Source organism: Armigeres subalbatus, chromosome 1 (genome assembly GCF_024139115.2).
Source record: "Armigeres subalbatus isolate Guangzhou_Male chromosome 1, GZ_Asu_2, whole genome shotgun sequence".
NCBI classification, from domain to species: Eukaryota; Metazoa; Arthropoda; class Insecta; order Diptera; family Culicidae; genus Armigeres; species Armigeres subalbatus.
In genome coordinates, this window is record NC_085139.1 from 303797596 (window position 1) to 303816614 (window position 19019).

General features: G+C 45.3%; 1 protein-coding gene across 11 annotated transcripts in view; it reads left to right on the forward strand.

Moving 5' to 3' along the window:
* Nucleotides 1-18127, forward strand: part of LOC134216986 (uncharacterized) — a 37943-nt gene extending 19816 nt beyond the window's left edge. For 3 of the 11 annotated variants that reach the window (XM_062695751.1, XM_062695768.1, XM_062695790.1), the window contains 5 exons: nucleotides 15267-15383; nucleotides 15550-15894; nucleotides 15962-16048; nucleotides 16665-17164; nucleotides 17294-18127. In XM_062695751.1, coding sequence (XP_062551735.1) covers nucleotides 15267-15383; nucleotides 15550-15894; nucleotides 15962-16048; nucleotides 16665-17164; nucleotides 17294-17516 — 1272 coding nt within the window. In that variant the 3' untranslated portion in view covers nucleotides 17517-18127. Of the gene's footprint in view, nucleotides 1-15240; nucleotides 15384-15549; nucleotides 15895-15961; nucleotides 16049-16664; nucleotides 17214-17293 lie in introns of all 11 variants that reach the window. The other 8 variants (XM_062695745.1, XM_062695774.1, XM_062695761.1 and 5 more) reach the window with 5 other exon arrangements.
* The last annotated feature ends 892 nt before the right edge of the window (nucleotides 18128-19019 follow it).

Below are 19019 nucleotides of genomic sequence, written 5' to 3' on the forward strand. Positions count from 1 at the left end.
ATACAGCAACCAAATTGAGTGCCGAAAGTAGTGACCGATACGGAAACGAGTGACAAAACTAAAATGAAAGCGCTGCGCGGGTGATTAAAATGCTCGCGACCGATAATGATGCTCTTACACAACCTTACTTGATCACTACAGTTGCTGATGAAGAATGTGTATAGCCTGCCAGCGATGTGCTTCAGTAAAGGTGTGGGCCAAAGTCCTCTATGTCTGTAGTAGTCGAAAAAATAACGTAAGCATTGCCACCCACAGTGGGTGAAACGGAAGCGGAATGAAACGTCACGTCTGTTATAAAAATTGTACTGAGTATGCAATACGTGACGCAACATTCGGCCACCTTTGGCCATCTTCGGCAACCCAGCTGAGAGTTTCTCTCTCAAAAGAGCGAATTTTCGTTAAACAAATACTACTTTGAGTTTTGGCCCACACCTGTAGTAAAGCACATCGGCGTGTCAGACATTCTAAGTACTCACGCTTCTCAAATGTGAAAGTGTACTACACACATGTGGAAGTGATGAGTGATTTGACTATGCGTCCAATTTTGGAATTTCGAGCTCGTTTAGTTGCCGCTAGGTTGCGAAGGCCGACGGAGGTCCTTCGTAGCTTAGTTGGTTAAAGCACCAGTCTAGCGTACTGTAGGGTCATGGGTGGTTACCTCCAAAAAAATTTCCAAATCAATATCTTCCACATAATGTACATATTCACATATATGAATTTTCACAACATTGTAAATTAATGTCCAAGTCGGGTGGTTTAACCCTCGGAAAGAGGCAATTAACTTTGATTGAACTGATTGTTTTATTGTTCTTTTTTCACGGGATTGTGGAAAATAATTCGGTTTTTTTTTTCAGAACCACAATTTTATGTCATCCATGCGAATAAATGTTTGCAGTGTCTCCCTCCGACGCGCGCTTGTGATGCTGCTACAGACGGAAATTTTCTGCCGTCATGAAGCGAATAAAATACACATAGAACAAATTTTGTCTCGAAACAACCTTCTCTTGTATAGAATGTTGGTCCTGAGAATAACCGATTAATTTCCAATAATGGGCTTTCCGAATCACTAACAGCTACCACTCAATAGTCCGACACGTGCTTGTGATTCTGCTGCCGAAGACAAATTTCTGCTGTCGCCAAGCGATGATGATTTGCACTTTGAAGAAAATTAGTTTCGGCTGAGCCTGTTAAGCTATAAAATTGAGGTTTTGAAAAAAAAAACGATTCATTTCCAATAATGCGCCTTCCCAATTATCTGCAAGGAAACCAGATCCTGACCCATGCGAGAAAATTTCACTGGAGTGCCACTGATGCCGACGACAGCCATTCGCTACCTGTCATAAGACGAGTTTGAACAATCCCATTGAATTCCACCACTTAATTGTATCCTGACAGATACGTATTTCGACCTCAACAGTAAGGCCGTCTTCAGTGTCTTGTACTTGACTCGACTTGTACAAGACTCGAGTTGTACTTGACTCGACTAAGTCGAGTCAAGTACAAGACACTGAAGACGGCCTTACTGTTGAGGTCGAAATACGTATCTGTCAGGATACAATTAAGTGGTGGAATTCAATGGGATTGTTCAAACTCGTCTTATGACAGGTGAAAACATTCCACTAAAAAGCTCAAAATAATTTTCTTAGCCATTCGCTAGTTTGCCACAGAACCGCTGCAGATGCAGAAGCCACCGTCATCGATATCGTTTTGTCCGCTCTCCGTGACCATTTACCGTGAATCCTCGCACGAAAAACGAAAAACGCAGAAATGACGCGCAAGCGCTTTTTTGCCCTTCTCGCTTCTCGTATACTAAGTTAGGGTTAGGGACCACCTCCAACAGCAAACGAGGGAGGCAGGACTACATCCCCGACCCGCTAAACCATTTCCATTGCCGCCAAGCCCATAGTCCCTTCGGTACAACCAGAAAGTAATGCTTCCAAGGGGGGCCAGTGCACAACGCACCCTCGAGGTTAGCTGCGTGTCCTTGCAGCATCGAACATCGTGACTCGCTTTTTTAGAAGAACACCATGGTATCGTGCCAGCGCATTGCCGGCTTTCCAGGTGGCCTTACCACGCCCTCGGAAGGTGGGAAGGGTCGACTTCGCGCCTGCTTCCCTCTGCACGACTGGTATCAAGAATGATGATGCCGCGTGCACCCCAAATTGACCACTCTGCGATAGGGTCTATTCGCCAACACACAGAGGGACCTGCCGACGCGGTGCCTACGTCTGCCCCAGCATCGACAAGGACCCCTTTCCGTCTTCGGGCTCGGAACCCGCCCGGTTAACCAACGCCGCTTTGCTGGAACAAATCAAACAATTGGGAGGGTTCGTGCAGCATTGTGCCTTATGTCCCTCCAATCCGCAGCGTCGGCAAAGATTGCTTCTGTCAGGGCCTTTGCAGTCGCATTGCTTGTGCCCCGGTTCCAGGCACTTGAAGCAAACTTCGGGTTGCTCGTATATGCCCATAGGGCATACCGACCATCCCACCTTGACGCTCCCTAACTTGACTACCTTGGAGGCGTCCGCTGCAGATAGTCGAACCAATGCTACCTGCGTCCCTGCCGGACCTTTCCGTTTCCAAACGGCAGCGGTGGGCGTCTCCACTTTACACTGACGCCGCAGTGCCGTGACGAGCTCTTCGACTTCGGTGACATCGTCCAGGTCTTTAACCCTTAGATTCACCTCCGTCGTGAGTGCCCTCACTTTGACCGTCTCGCCTAGGACTAGGCGCCCTTTTGCGAGACGCCCCGCTTCAGCTCGAGGATCATCTTATTCGACGTACGTCGGCGCCGAGTTCACCGAGCTTGACATCACTCCTCATCGCCTTCAAGACGTCCGAGTACTTAACCTCGTCCGTTTTGATGACTAGGGCATCGCCCCTGGAGAGATTGGTGCCTAACCTAGACTTCTTGCTACCTTCATTCGCCTGGGCCTTCTTTTCAGCCCTTGACGTCTTCGGTTTCCTCTTGTTCTTGACCAGAGTCCAGGAGACGTCATCCCCCTCTATTGCCTTGGTCTGGTGCGGCTGAGAACTCTCAGCCTGCCGTAACCCCTTACCACCGTTTTTCTTGGGTGGACGGACCTTTCCAGGTCCTTCTTCCCTTGGTTTTGGAGGTACCTGGCCGGGGTTCAGCTTCCCAGCCCCAATACCCTTGTTCGGGGTAGTGACCCTCCGCGTTTTGGAGCGGCCCCCAGGGAGCTCATCCCCTGGAGACTGTCTCCCCCGTTTTTGTGTCTGCTCCGTTGGAGCTCCTAGCTCCTCTTGAGTTCCTTACTGATATTATGCTTCGATGACGCAAAGTCGATGATGGCGTCCAGCTGTTCCGTCCCCACCTCGAAGGCCGAAAGCCCATCGCGTTTGCGGTTCATCGCCTTCACGAGCCATGGGCCGTCTATAACCTCTACCGGCGGAACCTGGGAGATGGTTAAGTGACCCACGCTGGCGCTGCGCACTGAGCTGCCGACTATTGCCTCTGGCCTCCTAGGCGGAGACCTGAACAACCCACCTCTTGCGAAGGGGTTGTCGCCTACACCAGAGCCCAGCATGACGCGGTAAGGGACAATTACTGTGGAGGGTGCCCAGTAGAGTGATTCAAATTTTGACTTTTTTGCTCCCCGATGCTTAAAGGATTGCATATGCCATTTTAATAACCCTCCTAAATTTTTAGCTAATTTGGATGTAATTTTAGTGAGCACGCGCGGTTTGAAGTTTGTATGAAAATTACTATGAAAACAGTAACTTTTATGGAAAACCTATCCCAAACGCATTCCATTAAGGTCTAAAAACATATGAGTTAAATGGCAACATAGGAAATTTTACAAGGAAATAGGTCGTCTTTGTCGCGAAGCGATTTGATGCTCGCAAGAAATGTTATTCAAGAAATACTGAATCGTGGGAAATTTAATTTAACACTTAAAAGAAAAACATCTATATCAATAATGACCTTTTTTGTTTTCTTCATAACTTTGCTTCCAAACGACAAATCGCTTCGCAACAACAACTGCCTTTCAGTGTGAGAAGTATTCTGTGTAGTCAATTTATTGATTATATGTTAATAGTTTATGGGCCACCTCACGGAACGGTCTTTAAAATAAGGGTCAGTTTTCATAGTAATTTCCATACAAACTTCAAATGACGTGTGCACAATCAAATTACATCCAAATTTGCTAAAAATTTAGGAGGATTATTAAAATGGCAAATGCAATCGTTTAAGCATAGGGGAGCAAAAAAGTCAAAATTTGAATCACTCTAGTGCCCAGGTACCCCACAGGCTCCGTTAAAGGCCTAGCTTATTATTTCACCCCCCTGGCCATGCATCCCCTCGGCACGGGTCGCTTAACGCCTTGTGATTAGCGGTTAGAGACGATGGTCCCCTTGGTCGCACCCCCTCACTCTAGCTGATGTCAGAAGGACAACAGTGCCCAGGCTGCACTACCAGCTAAGTACGCAACCCTTAGCTGGCGGTCAATTATGATCGGAAGACCCGTGGAAGCGTGAAATTGGAACTTGTGAGGACCAGAGCTGTGTAGGTCGTTCCTTACCAGATGTCAACTCACCATTTCGCAGCCCTGCGTGTGTCTGTGCGCACCCACCCAAAAAAAGAAAATGTCACTCATTTTTCAAATACTTATTCTTGACCGATTTACTCGCAACAAGTTGCATTCGAAGAATACATTCGTTTCATACATATAGAATACATTCGCAGAATACTCTTCCATTGTTTCCTATTGAAAATTGGCCAGATCGGACTATGGGCTATTTTTATAATGCACGAGAAAGGCACCATCACCGCTAGGTGGATTAATCAGGGTTTTTGCCTTTCTCGTACAACAAAGTTGTACCGAAAGGCTATCATTTCACTCCAAAATCGAACTTTTTATAGAAGTCTCAGAGACCCATGCATGATGTTATATACCAATCGACTCAGCTCGTCGAACTGAACAAATGTCTGTCTGTCCGTGTGTATGTGTGTGTGTGTGTGCACGCACACGAAAACCGAAAAACATTAGCCAATTTTTCATATAGTAATTTTTAACCGATTTTCTCGCAACAAGTTGCATTCGACAGGGGACAAAGCCTTGTTGATCACTATTGAATTTGATAACGTACGACCATTGCGTTTAAAAATTATTAAGAAAATGGAATCGAACTATATAAGCGCCATATAAGGTTGGTGTCTTGGCTAAATGCGAGAAAGGTAATATCACCACTCGGTGAATTAAGTTGGGTTTTTATTTTAAAATTCATTTTATTCCGATTTGATTTTGTTATTACAATTTTGCCCATTTTACATTTGTTACCTATTGGTGCCGGTTTAGTTTAATTATTAATGATACTACTACCTATCTTAACCTACTATTTACAAATTTGGGTTTAGATTTCTGATTGAATCGAATTCTGAATGTTGTGCCCTTAATTGGTGACGCTCGGAAAGTATGGACAACCTCTGATCGATGGTATCGTGTTTTGTCAGTCGGTGTAATTCAATGATTCGGGGGTGGGGGGGGTTGCAGATTCAGAATCATTTTAGGGTATTTATTCTGAAGGACCTGAAGCTTCTTCCGATGGGTTTTTGCACATCCTTGCCAGACTGGACACCCATATTCCAGCATCGGGGCAACAACGTTCTTGAACACCACCAGTTTGTCGCTAATGGTTATTTTGGATCGTCTGTTGTTGGATAGAGGCATTTCAGCAACGCTGTTTTTTCATTACTCGGTCGTCAACGTGCGCCCGAAAGAGAAGTTTTCTGTCAAGCATTAGTGCAATGTAGCGGGCCTCGTCGGCCCAATCGATTTCCACGTTCTGCAACCTGATTTTTGTAGACGGTTTCAAACGATCGGAGATACCACCGGTCAGATAGATTTCATCACCACTTTTCAAAGGGGGGAGGGGGGATTTAGGTTTGTGTGGATCCCGTGCCGGTTGACGAGAAGAACGTCGGTAATTCAGGGTGGAGAATTACATAGTGCCTGGCTTGGAGGTCTTCAGCCAGCACCGTGCCATTCTTGTTGTTCCGAGAGTTACCCCAGAGCAAGTGCCGGGCATTCAAGTCCCCTGCGACGATGAATTTTTGTCTCCAGCGGGTTAGCCTCTGGATGTCGTTCTTCAGACGCTCGGAAGATCCACCTGAGTCCCTGCCCTGAACCGGGCAGTATGCACCAATACAGACGATTGGGCCGTCCGACGACGTCAGCTCGACACCGACAGCTTCGATCATGGACAGGCGGAAATCCAGGAGCACTCTGTACTCCAGACCTTTTTTATGGCAATGGCTACGCCGCCGCCGGGTTGGTCGTTGAATTGATCTTTCGGTGTTGAACTTAGTCGGTAGATTAAAAAAACACCTTAATAAAGAATAAAAAAAAAATAAAATAAATTGAATTGATCGAGTCGGACGATAGAATGATGCGGAAGACTGAAGTTCTTGTTTGTCTTGACTTCTTGAGCTTTGTTTCCGTCAGGAATGCGATGTTAACTTTTCCGGTTTGCAGGAAGTCGAAAACTTCCGGCTGTTTTTTCGCCACCGAGTTGGCGTTCCAATTAAGGACCTTGAGGCGAATGTTGCAGCGCATGCATAATTGCATCTTCTGCATCTCGGTGACGAGAGACGCTAGTTGATTGATGGCCTGCGACAGGCCATCCGGGGGTGGAGGCGCTGGCGGTTGAGGTCCTTGCTGGAAAGATGTAGTCGACGGCGGTGCATTGCCCCAAAATCCTGGGGGCGGGCCGGCGAATGCTTGCTTCTGAGCTGGCTTGGCTCCTTTGGGTGGGAGTAACTCCGGGAAGGAGTCGGGGCCGAGGTCGATGTTGTCTTGCTGCTTCTTCGGGCGACGGTTGCGCTGGTTAGCTTGCTTGCGAAACTGAATGAATTCAGCTCGCTTCGGGCAGGACCGGCTTTTGGACGAGTGGTCCTTGTCGCCGTTCACACATTTCGCCGCGGGGTCTTCTACCGCGCAGGTGGCCGAAACGTAATTCCCGCCGCAGTTGGAGCAGCGGCTCTGGAGATGGCAATTTTTGGCCCAATGGCCAATATTTTGTAGCCGCCCGTGCACCGGCGGAGAGTGACCTGAAGTAATTAATGTCCGAATACAGCTTCTTCGGAAAGCCTTTCGTATAGAAGGGCGGGAGCCATTCCTTCTTTTCCACTCTGTCCATCGCGAACACCGCGGAACGATTGCTTTTCAGCACGCGTTTGCACGGGGTATTGTGTCTTTTTCAAGGGAAAAAAAAAACAATCGAAACGTCGGGTAAATAAAAAACTCGTTGAAATAAGTGCAAGATTGAGTAGCCGTTCAATAAATAAAATTAAAACGTACATTCGATCCATAATCAATATTTTCAATCGTTTATCGTAAGCAATCAAAAGTTTCAATGAAATTGACACATTGCCGGAGAGTTTCCGAATCGATTGATATATAAACCTTCAAAATCCTCTGTAATATTTTTATATGACTACTCACAGACAATGCATTTGCTACTTTTTGGACTTCAAATAACACAAAGTTTGCATAAATTGTGTTGAAAAGTAAAACTCTTTCATAGGTATTGCCTTAGGGGGATGGGGGTGTGGGTCATATTATACTGTCTTATCCTACTGTAAAATTATGTGATATTCAAATCTATGTGTTTTTCGATGCTCTTATTATGTGCATTAAAATACATACACTCAATTTGCAATCGAATCTGATTTCAATCAATTATTACACCATTTCTAATTTACATGCCATGTAAATTTAATTATTTTTTGCTGTGTACTGCGGTCATAGGATTTATGACCGTGGCCAAGGCACCTGTAACAGACCTTAACTGGGGTGGTATTGTGCATCTCGGCTCGATACGAGCAAGTCATGGAAACTGTCGAAAGAACATGCGCAATGATGCCCTTTTTTGGCATGTGCTCAACGAGCATACCGACCAACCCTATTTTCAGTTTTGTCTCATCCGGCACCTTTTTGGCCTCACCCACAGAGAGACAACCTTCATTCCCGCCTAGTCGTTGCGCGAACGAATCGCGGATTCCTGGATCTCGACATTGCACTGATCTCTCAGTGCGTCTATCAGGTCTCCGGCCTCGGTTATCTCATCCAGGCCCTTGCACTAGATGTTCAAAACTAGGCATAGGGCTCTAACTGGAACCCCATTTCCCAGGACCTCCTCGGTCAGCTTTTTATACTCAGAACTTTTGTGAGCAGCATCCCGCTTCAGGACGAAAATCATCTCGCCTCTCCGCGTTCGACGGATGCAGTTAACATCTCCTTCTAGACTAGAGAGCTTTTCGTTGCATCTCATAGTCTTCGTCCGTCTTGACGATAATCGCCTCAACTCTGTCTTTTGGCTTGCCACTGCCATTGGAAGGCGCACCCTTTTTTATCACGAGCTCTACTCTACTCTCTATACACGGCCTCGGATCCTCCTCCCGGCGACCTTCAGTTATCCTCTTTGGTGGAAGTACTGTTTTCCGTTGATCCTTGGGGCCAACTGTTCGGTCAATCCTCTCTGGGCGAGTTTCCGCATCTCTCCTCTTAGGCGGAACTGTAACCATTTTAGGTACATTCAGGTCCCCCACCTGCGTGATCTTACATCGCTTCGGAGTTGCACCGCTTATGGCCATCCGATTTCGGAGCTCCGCAGTCTGGCTCTCCGCCAGCCGTTTCCCCTTAGTAAGGAGACGAATCTCCGAGTCGGCCTCCTTCCTGGCCTTCACCGCCTGGCTCACTGCCGATTCTTTCCCCTCAGTAAGAATGCGAATCTTGTGCTCCACGACTAGAGCGCAGAGAGTCAGTATGGCCTGTTTCAGATCCTTACTATAGTTTTACGAGGGTATCCAGACATGATTACATCTGAAATGTCAGTAATCACTTCCATTGTCTGGCCTCCGCTATCCTGGTGGTTGGTCATCACCGGGCCTATGACCTTGGTCAGAGTGGGCCGTCCATTTTTTACTCGACTGGTACCTCGCCTCCCCCCGGCGAGCTTTGGGGTGACCGATTAAGGCCACTTCGTCTAGTTCTCCTTACCACCAAATCCCACTTTCTTGATTATGTTGAAAGAATCAATGCTGTTGGGTTCCCCTTATGGATGCTGTCGAATTCTGCTGGTGTAGTCGCCTTATTGATCCCATGGTTATCTATGCATACCTTGCGGCATGCAGGGAGGTCATGCAAAGGGTTGACACTTTCGTGTTCAGAGCCAGATCAACGCTAGTCAGGAAAGGAGCACCAGAGCCTACCGCACGCAGTTTGACAACTGTGTGACAGGATTGTACCGCGTGCTACAAGGCCCGTCACAGTTTTATGGGACGGAAGACAGCCTGACCATTAGCCCATTCACCGTTTCAGGTCGGTGTCACTCGGTCTTACTAAGGGAATAGAATTCCCGTAACATGGTAGATCACTTTGACGTAGTGTGTTGCGGTGTAAGATCTACCAAACAGAGCCCTAGCTTAATCCATTTTTCTAGCTAGGGCAATAAGTTGTGGTAATTAAGGATTCATCGTATTTAGTCCCCGCTACCAACAGCAGTCTCAGTAATAAAACATAATTAATGTTACCTTGCAGACAGTTGAAAGACTCGAATTCCTCTTGTTTGAGGCTAGACTGTATGCAGCGGAAATAACATTTCAAGCAGTTAGTTGAAAAACCTCGGTACCCGGTCCTAGGCTGAACTGACTGCTGGAAAAATCGAGTTTGGGGTTTAAATACGTACTAACTCTTCTTGAACTGGTGAACAATGGTAGTGAGGGGAACACACGGAAGTTCTTATTACTGAACAAATTTTCTTGCTTGAAATGGTCTTGTAGACAGAGCTAAATCCCGGGTTTCATTGTTTTACTGGTGATATCCTAGAAGCAAGACAAGGATGTGGCTAGGGCTCCGATGCATGGCCAAACACAGTATCACTGTTCTGTTTTCTCAAGACAGGATTGATTTCTTATTGATAAGGGGCGCGCCTTCAATGGGATTGCTCTCTGTGAAACGTCTAAATAGCGGGACCTTGTCATTATTTATTTATTTCATCTTTGGTTCAAAACCACACAGACTACAGTATCTTAATCCTATTTTTGAAGACAAGCTTACTAACATTATAATCAAACATATCACATACATCGTTAAACAATCTACAACATCTGTCAAGTGGTTTATTGTAACCGTAAGCAGTGCGGTGCGCCGGGGTCCAAAGCAATTGGGGATTGCGTAATCGGCGGCTAGGTGCGTGGAAATTGATTTCCCGGAGCACGCTACTGCAGTCAATGTTATCACGGATCATGTCAAAAATGTAAAGTCGTTGTAAATACGTTCGGCGTTTGGAGAGTGTTTGCAAGCCAATGAGCGTACATCTGTGCTCATACGGTGGCAGGTTATCGGGATTGGTCCATGGCAGCTGTCGTAATGCGAATCTGACGAAACGTTTCTGGATGCTTTCTATGCGTGATGCATGAATCGCATGGTAAGGAGCCCATATTTGAACTCCGTACTCAAGAATGCTTCGGACCAATGAGCAGTATAATGTTTTCAGAGCATAAACATCATCGAATTGTGCAGAGTTGCGGCGCAGGAAGCCAAGCATAGTGTTGGCTTTGGAGATTGTCTTTGAGATGTGCTCGTTGAACCGAAGCTTACTGTCCAAGGTAAGGCCAAGATCCTTTATGGAGTTAACTCTCATAAGCGGTGACTGGTCCATCGAATAGTCAAATCTGATTGGTGAGTGAACACGGGAAAAAGTAATGATTCTGCATATTTAGTGGCATTGGCTTGCATTCCCTTTATTTGACACCCCGATGATAAGCGCACAATGTCGGCTTGAAGTGCACATCAATCTAAAGCTGACTTATCGACTCGGTAAATTTTAAGGTCGTTTGCAAAAAGCAGCTTGCGCGAGTGTAGCTGATTACAAACGTCGTTGATAAATAGTGCAAAAATTGGAGGTCCTAGGTGACCTTCTTGTGGAACGCCAGACGGAATCTCGAATTCATCGGAAGTGGCGTTACGAATCTTAACGAAGGCTTTTCTTGAAGTCAAGTACGAATCAATCCAGTTGACGATCCACGACGGTAGACCAAGACGGTTCAGTTTCAAAATAGCAAGATCATGCGGAACTTTATCAAATGCTTTCGAAAAGTCAATATACACAGCATCTACTTGTTGCCGCTTCTCGATGCATCCAATAACACTATTGGTGAAGCTCATCAAATTAGAGATCGTCGAACGTTTTTGCATGAATCCATGGAATTCAGATATAACGGATTTAACGGCTGGATAAAGCTTGTCATGCAACAGTCTTTCTAGTACTTTGGCCAAACAGTTCAGGATCGAAATGGGTCGATAATTTTCCACGCTATGTATGTTGCCGGATTTGAAGATCGGTGTAATTGATGCGTGCTTCCAGGCATCAGGGAACACGCCATCCGCGAGTGATCGGTTGAAAATTGTCAGGGCTGGGACAGCCAGCGAGGCTGCACAGTTTTTTATGAACGACGGTGGAATCTGATCTGGACCAGGTCCCTTCGAAACGTCAACTGCATTGAGAGCGTCAAAAACCGTGTCAATACTGAGGTTTAGCTGCGGTAGATGGATGTTGAAGCTTTGTAACTCATCTAAATATTGTTGTGGCGGTGAATGGTAGTCTGACTCAAACACACTGTGAAAGAACTCAGCAAACAGATTTGCAGAAGTGTTGTCGGCGGAAGAATTATGATTACCATAGAAGACGTTATTCGGAATACCAGCTGACCTTTTGCGAGTATTCTCAAAAGACCAGAACGATGAAGGGTTCTTTTTGAGGTTCCGTTGCATTTGTTCAATATACTCACGGAAACGAACTTCATGCACGCTGTTGTACTCAGCTTCCGCAAGTTGAACAGCATACTTATTCTCAGTTGTCCTGGAACGAAAATAACGTTTACGGGCCTTGCGTAGACGGTTCCGTAGTCTGCGCAGCTGCGGGTTCCACCATGGTTGTTGGCATTTTGTAGACTTTCTTCGAGTTTTCAGCGGGACATTGTCACGAATTACTTGGTAAACATTGTCATAAAAAACAGTCACAGCATCATCCACCGTTTCGTGGTTTGACAAACATGTCCAGTCCTAAACAGCCAATCTAACGTTGATTGCATCAAAGTCACATCGTGCGAAATTATATTCGTTCCGTGCAGCTGAATTTGACTGCGGGGGTTGCAAGTCCTCAGAGGTTCGAGCGTCAAAACAAATGGCTTGTGGTAAGGATCGACTTTCAAAATGACAGCAGGTGATTAAAACAGCTCAAGTCGTCATGATCACTGACGAAAACTAAATTGAGAAGCCTACCGTTCGCATTAACCAAATCATTGATTTGCTGCAATCCTGTGGGTAGTAAAGACTCAACTACTGCAAGTTCTTGTTCCGACGAGGCGTTGAGAGGCAAGAACCCATGTACTTCATCATCGAATTCCCAGGCCAAATTAGGAAGGTTGTAATCGCCCATGACTATCATGGTATCACGAGGGTCAGCTAACTCGAGGAGACGCACAAGGGATTCACCGTGCTTAGCGTAAAAATCGGCGGGACTGCGCGGTCTAATATAGATGTAACACAGACAGATGGACTCATGTGGTAGCATAACTTTCACAATAACTTGCTCAAGATCATCGCTGCCTTCAGGAAATACGGCTTTCGAATTCAGCTGGGCTCTCACTGCGATTAGGACACCTCCTCCACGCTGAAATACACTGGTGCGAGTGTTTCTATCGCATCGGTAGATGGTGTAGTTGCTTGACAGTTCGGAGTTCGAGATGTCGGAATAGAGCCATGTTTCTGTGAATACGATGACATCAAAATCACAGGACAGCAGTGAATTGAGTAGAGTGCTTGTTTTGGCCTCAATCCGCGGACGTTTTGGTAGTGGACGGTGAGCGGAGAACAAGTGGTAGTGGAATGAGGAAGAATAGATACGACAGTAGGAGAGACTTCACGAACAGAGGTAGCTTCTAAATGCTGATAACAGGGCCAGTATCCACGTTTTGGGCTGGCTTCCCAAAAGTTTGAGTGCATGTATTATCGTCAATGAACTCGCGGAATTCGATCTCCTGTGGCCATGACAGAGGATCCATAGCTTTCGATTTCGATGCTAGACTGACTCCTACCTACCTCTCGGTATCAGAGATTTCACAGTAGCTTCGTCCACATTCAAGCAATCCTTGGCAAGTTTCTCGACATCGGCTTCCGATACATCAGGTGAAATTTTCGAAAGATAGATCCAGAACTTGTCAGTTGATCGTGCTACAGAAGCTGATGATACGTTGGCGTTTGACGGTCCGGCACCGCGAAGAATTTTGGCCGGTTGATCAAATGGTGCAGCTTCGTCATCACGGCTTCTTTTCGGCATAATATTTTTACCGAACCTGAACCGTGGAACGGGAGATAGTACCGCAGGCGAAAGCTTGTTGAAACCTCCTTTGATCTCTTGCCTGATCTCAGCGATGAGGCTGTCCTTAATCTCACTCTTTATTTCTTCGACGATTTTTGATACGTATCCTTCAGTTCAACCGTGGCAGCATTCATAGATGCCAATGCGTTTTTAAATCGAGCATTGCTCATTATGTCGCGACATCCTGTACACATCCAGAAAATAGAAGATGTGCCGCATATTTCCTTGTACAGATCTTCCGAAATGCCCGCGCAGTTGTAATGAAAAGTTGCTTTGCAGAAACCACCACAAGAAACTTCTACAGTTGACAAACTGCAAGCGCAACTATGACAAACTTCCAGCGGAGACATCTTACACTTTATGCAACTTGACCAAACAGAGTGAACGATGGAGATCCTCTTAAAAGTTAATGCATATGCTGGCTAACAGATGGCGCCACTAGTTCAGGGCGATGACAAGACAGCACCGATGACAGGTTGTGGATGACAGTGGCTACTAACAAGGTTCACACACTACTATATCTCACCTATGTTGATATTCTTCAGCCAACAAAACGCATGTATTGAATGGCTAGCACGAACACGGCGACGACAATCAAAATATAAACAAGCTGCTAATGTACGGATCTTGATCGGAGATGGCAATTCACGATCGGTGGTTGTATGATGACCAGGATATGGGGTGTTTCGGCTTGGATGAATGAGAACAGCAGCAGCGAAAGGAGCATTTATTGATGTTTGGATGGTGGGTACAGGTTGGTAGATGCAAATACTTTTGGTGTCATGGTGGTCTTGAGAAAACAAAACAACAACTGTATCGAAACCGATACTGCATTGCTTATCAATAGTAATGAAGTAATTCGACATGCACTTAAACACTAAGGATACGGGTAACGCTTCAATAGATCTAATAACAGGTCGGTTTGGACTCCGCAAAACTGTTCGATCTAACAGAGTTCGCCGCCATACCAAACAGACTATTTATCTACAAAACGCTGATTAGACCGGTAGTTCTCTACGGACACGAGACCTGGACGATGCTCAACCACGAGTTACATCAGCTGTTGGGAGAACCATCTATCGTTCACACCGCGAAAATCGGACGACTGCGTGCTTGGCGACGTGCCGCCTTGAACCGAGCCGAATGGAGAATATTTTTATGCACTGCACTAGATTCACGAGATTCAAATATGTTTCAATTGTTTTGGTGTATGAATGCGTCATTTTATCTACGAATCAATCCACTATGTAATTACGGCGCCTTTCATGGCAGCAACATAATTATATTATTTTATTGAAAACTTTAAAAAACATGAATGGAAAACTGTTGGCGAAACCAGCGAGTTTGTTCTATTTTGTTCCAGATTCGAACTGGAATATTAAAAGATATTTTAGTTACAAGATAAAGGTTGTTGCTGTCGCCACTGTCGGACAGCAAAACAAAGGGAACCGAAGCGACAATTTTTATCTTGTAACTAAAATATCTTTTAGAATAGTGGTCGAAAATTTGGAATGAAACTGAATAACTACTGATTTTATAAATAATAATTATAATTGAAAAAGTGTATAATACGAATTTTTTTTTAAACAAGCATAGAAGGATAGTCATGAGCCAGGGCTTAAAATCTGTGTAAATTATAATGCATGTTTAATGCACATTCCTAGTACTGTAACTGAGTTTAATTTAATTTATATTGATATTATCTAAACTATTAACACAACAACACCCACAATTGAATTAGATTACATTATTAGACACATTCTCCCACCATTTCACCGAACCAATCTCACGATAGCATCTTCACACGGAAGCACAAATTAATTGACCCGACAGTCTTATACCAGTTTCCGCTTTTCCAGTACCGAGAAGTGATGGACCGCTATTCGCCGTGGGGCCGCAAAGGGGGCGGTGCCCCCAACGACACGATCCGCATCCGCAACATCCAGCTGCAGGGCATCTACCCGGAAAGCAAAAACGTAGGTTCCAATGCATTGAAACTCGATTATCCTTTGACAAGTAGCTCCCATAGTTGAACAAAGTAGTAGTGCATGGTTTGTGAACCCTTCCATGTCGAGGGAACCCACCACCCAATCTGTTGTACCCCGTTCTTTCAAGTGAATCGATCGATTTGCTAAAATCTAGCTTCCCACCGTTGTTCCTGTTCCCACTGCTGCCACCACCACCCGCCCCGTTCGTCGACAGGACTTCCGCCAGCCGACGATGTCGAGGGCCACGGCAGCCACCAAGGGCGTCAGTGCCGGCGGAGGGGGAGCCCCGCTGAGGAACGCTTCCGGCCAGATTGTGACGGGACTGACGGACGATCCAATCATCAGCTTCAACGATGCCAACCGGTACCACGTGGACAACGAGCTGCGGTACAAGACGTCGCCGGCGCAAAAGCAATCCTACAAGGCCGAACTGGATCGGATAGTGGCCGAAAAGGAGAACCGACTGCGGAAGAGCAGGAGTTCCGAAGCGGATGCGAAGGTAAGCGGGAGCTTGTGGGTCTTACAAATGGAATACTGTATAATAAATTGAACATTATCTGTTATAGAATGGAGGCCCATGGGGTAAACCAGGACCAGGAGGGAAGCCTTGGCGACCACCAAAGAACGTTGGCCACAATTTCATGAAGTCAATGGTAAGTTGCTTTTGGATATTGAACACATCTCAATTAATTGGAAGTTAAATACCAGGATTTTGGCTTTTGATTTTGATTCTTGTGCGTAACGTAAAACGTTTTGTAAAATTTATGAAACATAAATAAAAAATCTTTGCTAAATATACTCGATCGTGATACTACCTCGTAAACAAACAGTAACTAACCCACTCAGGACACAAGAGACTATTCGGCAATCTCAGGGTCGGCTAGCTAATGGATAATTAAAGATCTTCAGAAAATAAAATGACTTCAAATTGAAGACATATCTTCAAATATGGCATCGCTGGGTCTGTTAATGAAACTGGAGAAGAATTGTGAATACTTTGTCTCTGTGATTTCCTCCTTCTTTCAGCTTGATAAAGCTCGTCTCCAGATCAGTAATTTCTTGTGGCTTAATACATAAAGAACATTGCGTGTAATATTTATGCCCATTCTGGCAGAGAATTGCACTTACACTTTTTTCGTAACATAGCAGAAGTAAAAACTTATCATTTGGCAGCAACGTGGTTCTAAAACACGTGCTACCGTATTGAGAGAACCTGCCAACTGATTGTTTTCCGATCTTACTATCAATTTCCTTTATTCCACGTTTCAGGGTTGGACGACCAAGGAAACTCTCCAGGATTTAGACATTGACATTGTGACCAAGATGCAGCGCCAGCTTGAAGAGGAGAACAAATATTTGAAAAAGTTTTCAAACTGCTGCTCCCGGTGCGTGTGTCAATGCGTGAGCAATAGTCTCGAGCCGATCTCCACGGGAAGCGCCCAAGCGTCTCGCCCCATCGTAAGCCCTCCGAAAGCCCTTCTTGCACCGCCAGCAACGGCTCCCAGCCAAGCGCTCCGAGACGAGCCAAATCCCAGCACCGACAAGATCACCGATCGCCGTGTTCCTCGACTATGTCAGCAGTCGCAACAAAGCACGCCGGGGCGGGCCCCGGTCGTCAAACGTGCCACCAGAATCGCTCCCACTCGGAACTGCATGATCACGGGTGGGGTCGAGTTGGTACCCCTGCTGGCCAAGCGTCGATCGCAACCAAGACCCATCAGCCTCGGGACAACCGACGTTACCAAAATCGATAAGTACAGCTCCAATGGGTAAACTATCGCATCCCAGAGCAACGGCACCACTAATCTAGCAAAACTAGTACAGCCCCTACATCCGGTAGTTACAAGCCGGCCAATTCGGAACTAACCTTCCCAAACGCTTTCTTCCAATGTTTTCAGCGTAGCTGCACGGCACTCGGGCGATGAATACCTCCACGAACTATGCACCCAAATGAACCAGAAGCAGCGCCGGATGGAAACCACCCGAGTGGTGGAGTTCGAAACCAGCAAACAGCACTTCGACACCTGGTCCTCCTTCTGGGGCCGGCCGGGTCACGGAGCACCGCTTCCCAACAAAAATAAGCTTAATCTGGACAATCTGCTTTACTCGTCGCCGCGGTAAAGCAGCATTCGTACCGGCCCACTCCTCGCTTATGTAAGTAATCCGTTGTTAAGCTTGCAAGAGGGAGTTACACGCAAGCCTAGAATCGGGCTTCCTTCGCTTGACGCCGGGGCAAGCGATCGCAAAGTTCGATCCAATAGTGTTAGGATTGAGACATATCAAGGCAGAGTTAGAGCTAGTAAGTCGTTGATCTCGTTAGTTGTTAGTGTGGGAAACATGCTGGAAAAGTCCAATGTGTATCTGCTTCGAAGAGCTTGTTGCAAAATTATTACAAAACAGTTAGACGTTCATCAGAAATTATAAATTATAAAACTATGTTAAGTTGGCATCTTTAGAACTGTAGTTCAACCAGATATCCATCAATATTATACTATCGACAAAATTAGACGCTTCCTTCGATTAAAACCCATAAACCATTAGTTACCTAAGAAAAGTTTATTAGAACTCAATTGACATGAACACATGGAACAGCGCTTAGCGAAAAATATTGTTGACAAAATAATATGTAATGTTAAATTATGGAATCTATAGTGAATACCAAATAAGCTTTACGAATTATAACGTTAAGGAAAAAAAAGTATAATATCAAATCTAATAAGATAATATTAAACGGGGACACATAGTAAAAGTCGTGAAATTCTTACTCTAATTTATCACAATTTCCTATCGGTTACCAAACCAATAATAATCATGGAAATAACGAAAGTCGATGTCGCTGCTGCTGTGTATTCGCGATTCGCGTTTGCACTAAAGGCAAAGAGGGTAGGTGAAACATTTCTCTCACAGCATGCTTGATTGTGTGAAATATTTCTATTTTAGTACAACTTGTTTGAACGCAAGTTTGAACGTGCTTCGTGTGAAAATTGTACTGAAACTTGCACACAATATTTTCTAAATGTTTTTCAAATTTGTTTCACTGATAAAATTGCTTGAAATCCACTGGGATCGCAAAGTGCCACTTTTGACTTAGTTAAATAAATCTCAAGACGTGAAACGTGAAGCTTCAATTCGCGACTTCTTCACGCACAGGCTGATACATAGTTCCTTATGGGATTTCACTGTGGACCTAACAAGAAAGGGTCAACGGCGGCCATGTTTCACGCACATTCTGCCAGATAGCAATGAATTATTGCCATTAGAATGAGGAGAGGCATCATCTTCGTATTGTCTATCCGGAATAAATTTATACCGCTTTTTATACCGAAGTTGGATTTTTCTCCAGATACAGGCAACTTTCCCAACTTCGGAAGTAGTGCGCTGGATTCGCCTAAAGATGCGCTAAACAACGCATCAATTAGTTTGACAAATAAAACTTCGGAAAAAAGTTCGGTTCGGAAGTCCCGACTTCCGAATTCTAACTTGGTGCTACGCCGACAATATTCGCGACTGATGCATGAATGAATTCATAATCAACACTGTCAGCATCGTCGAGACAACAATCAATATGAAATAGGCGATTTTTTTCAGTTCACGTTGCACATCAAGGGCGGGACCCTAAACAGA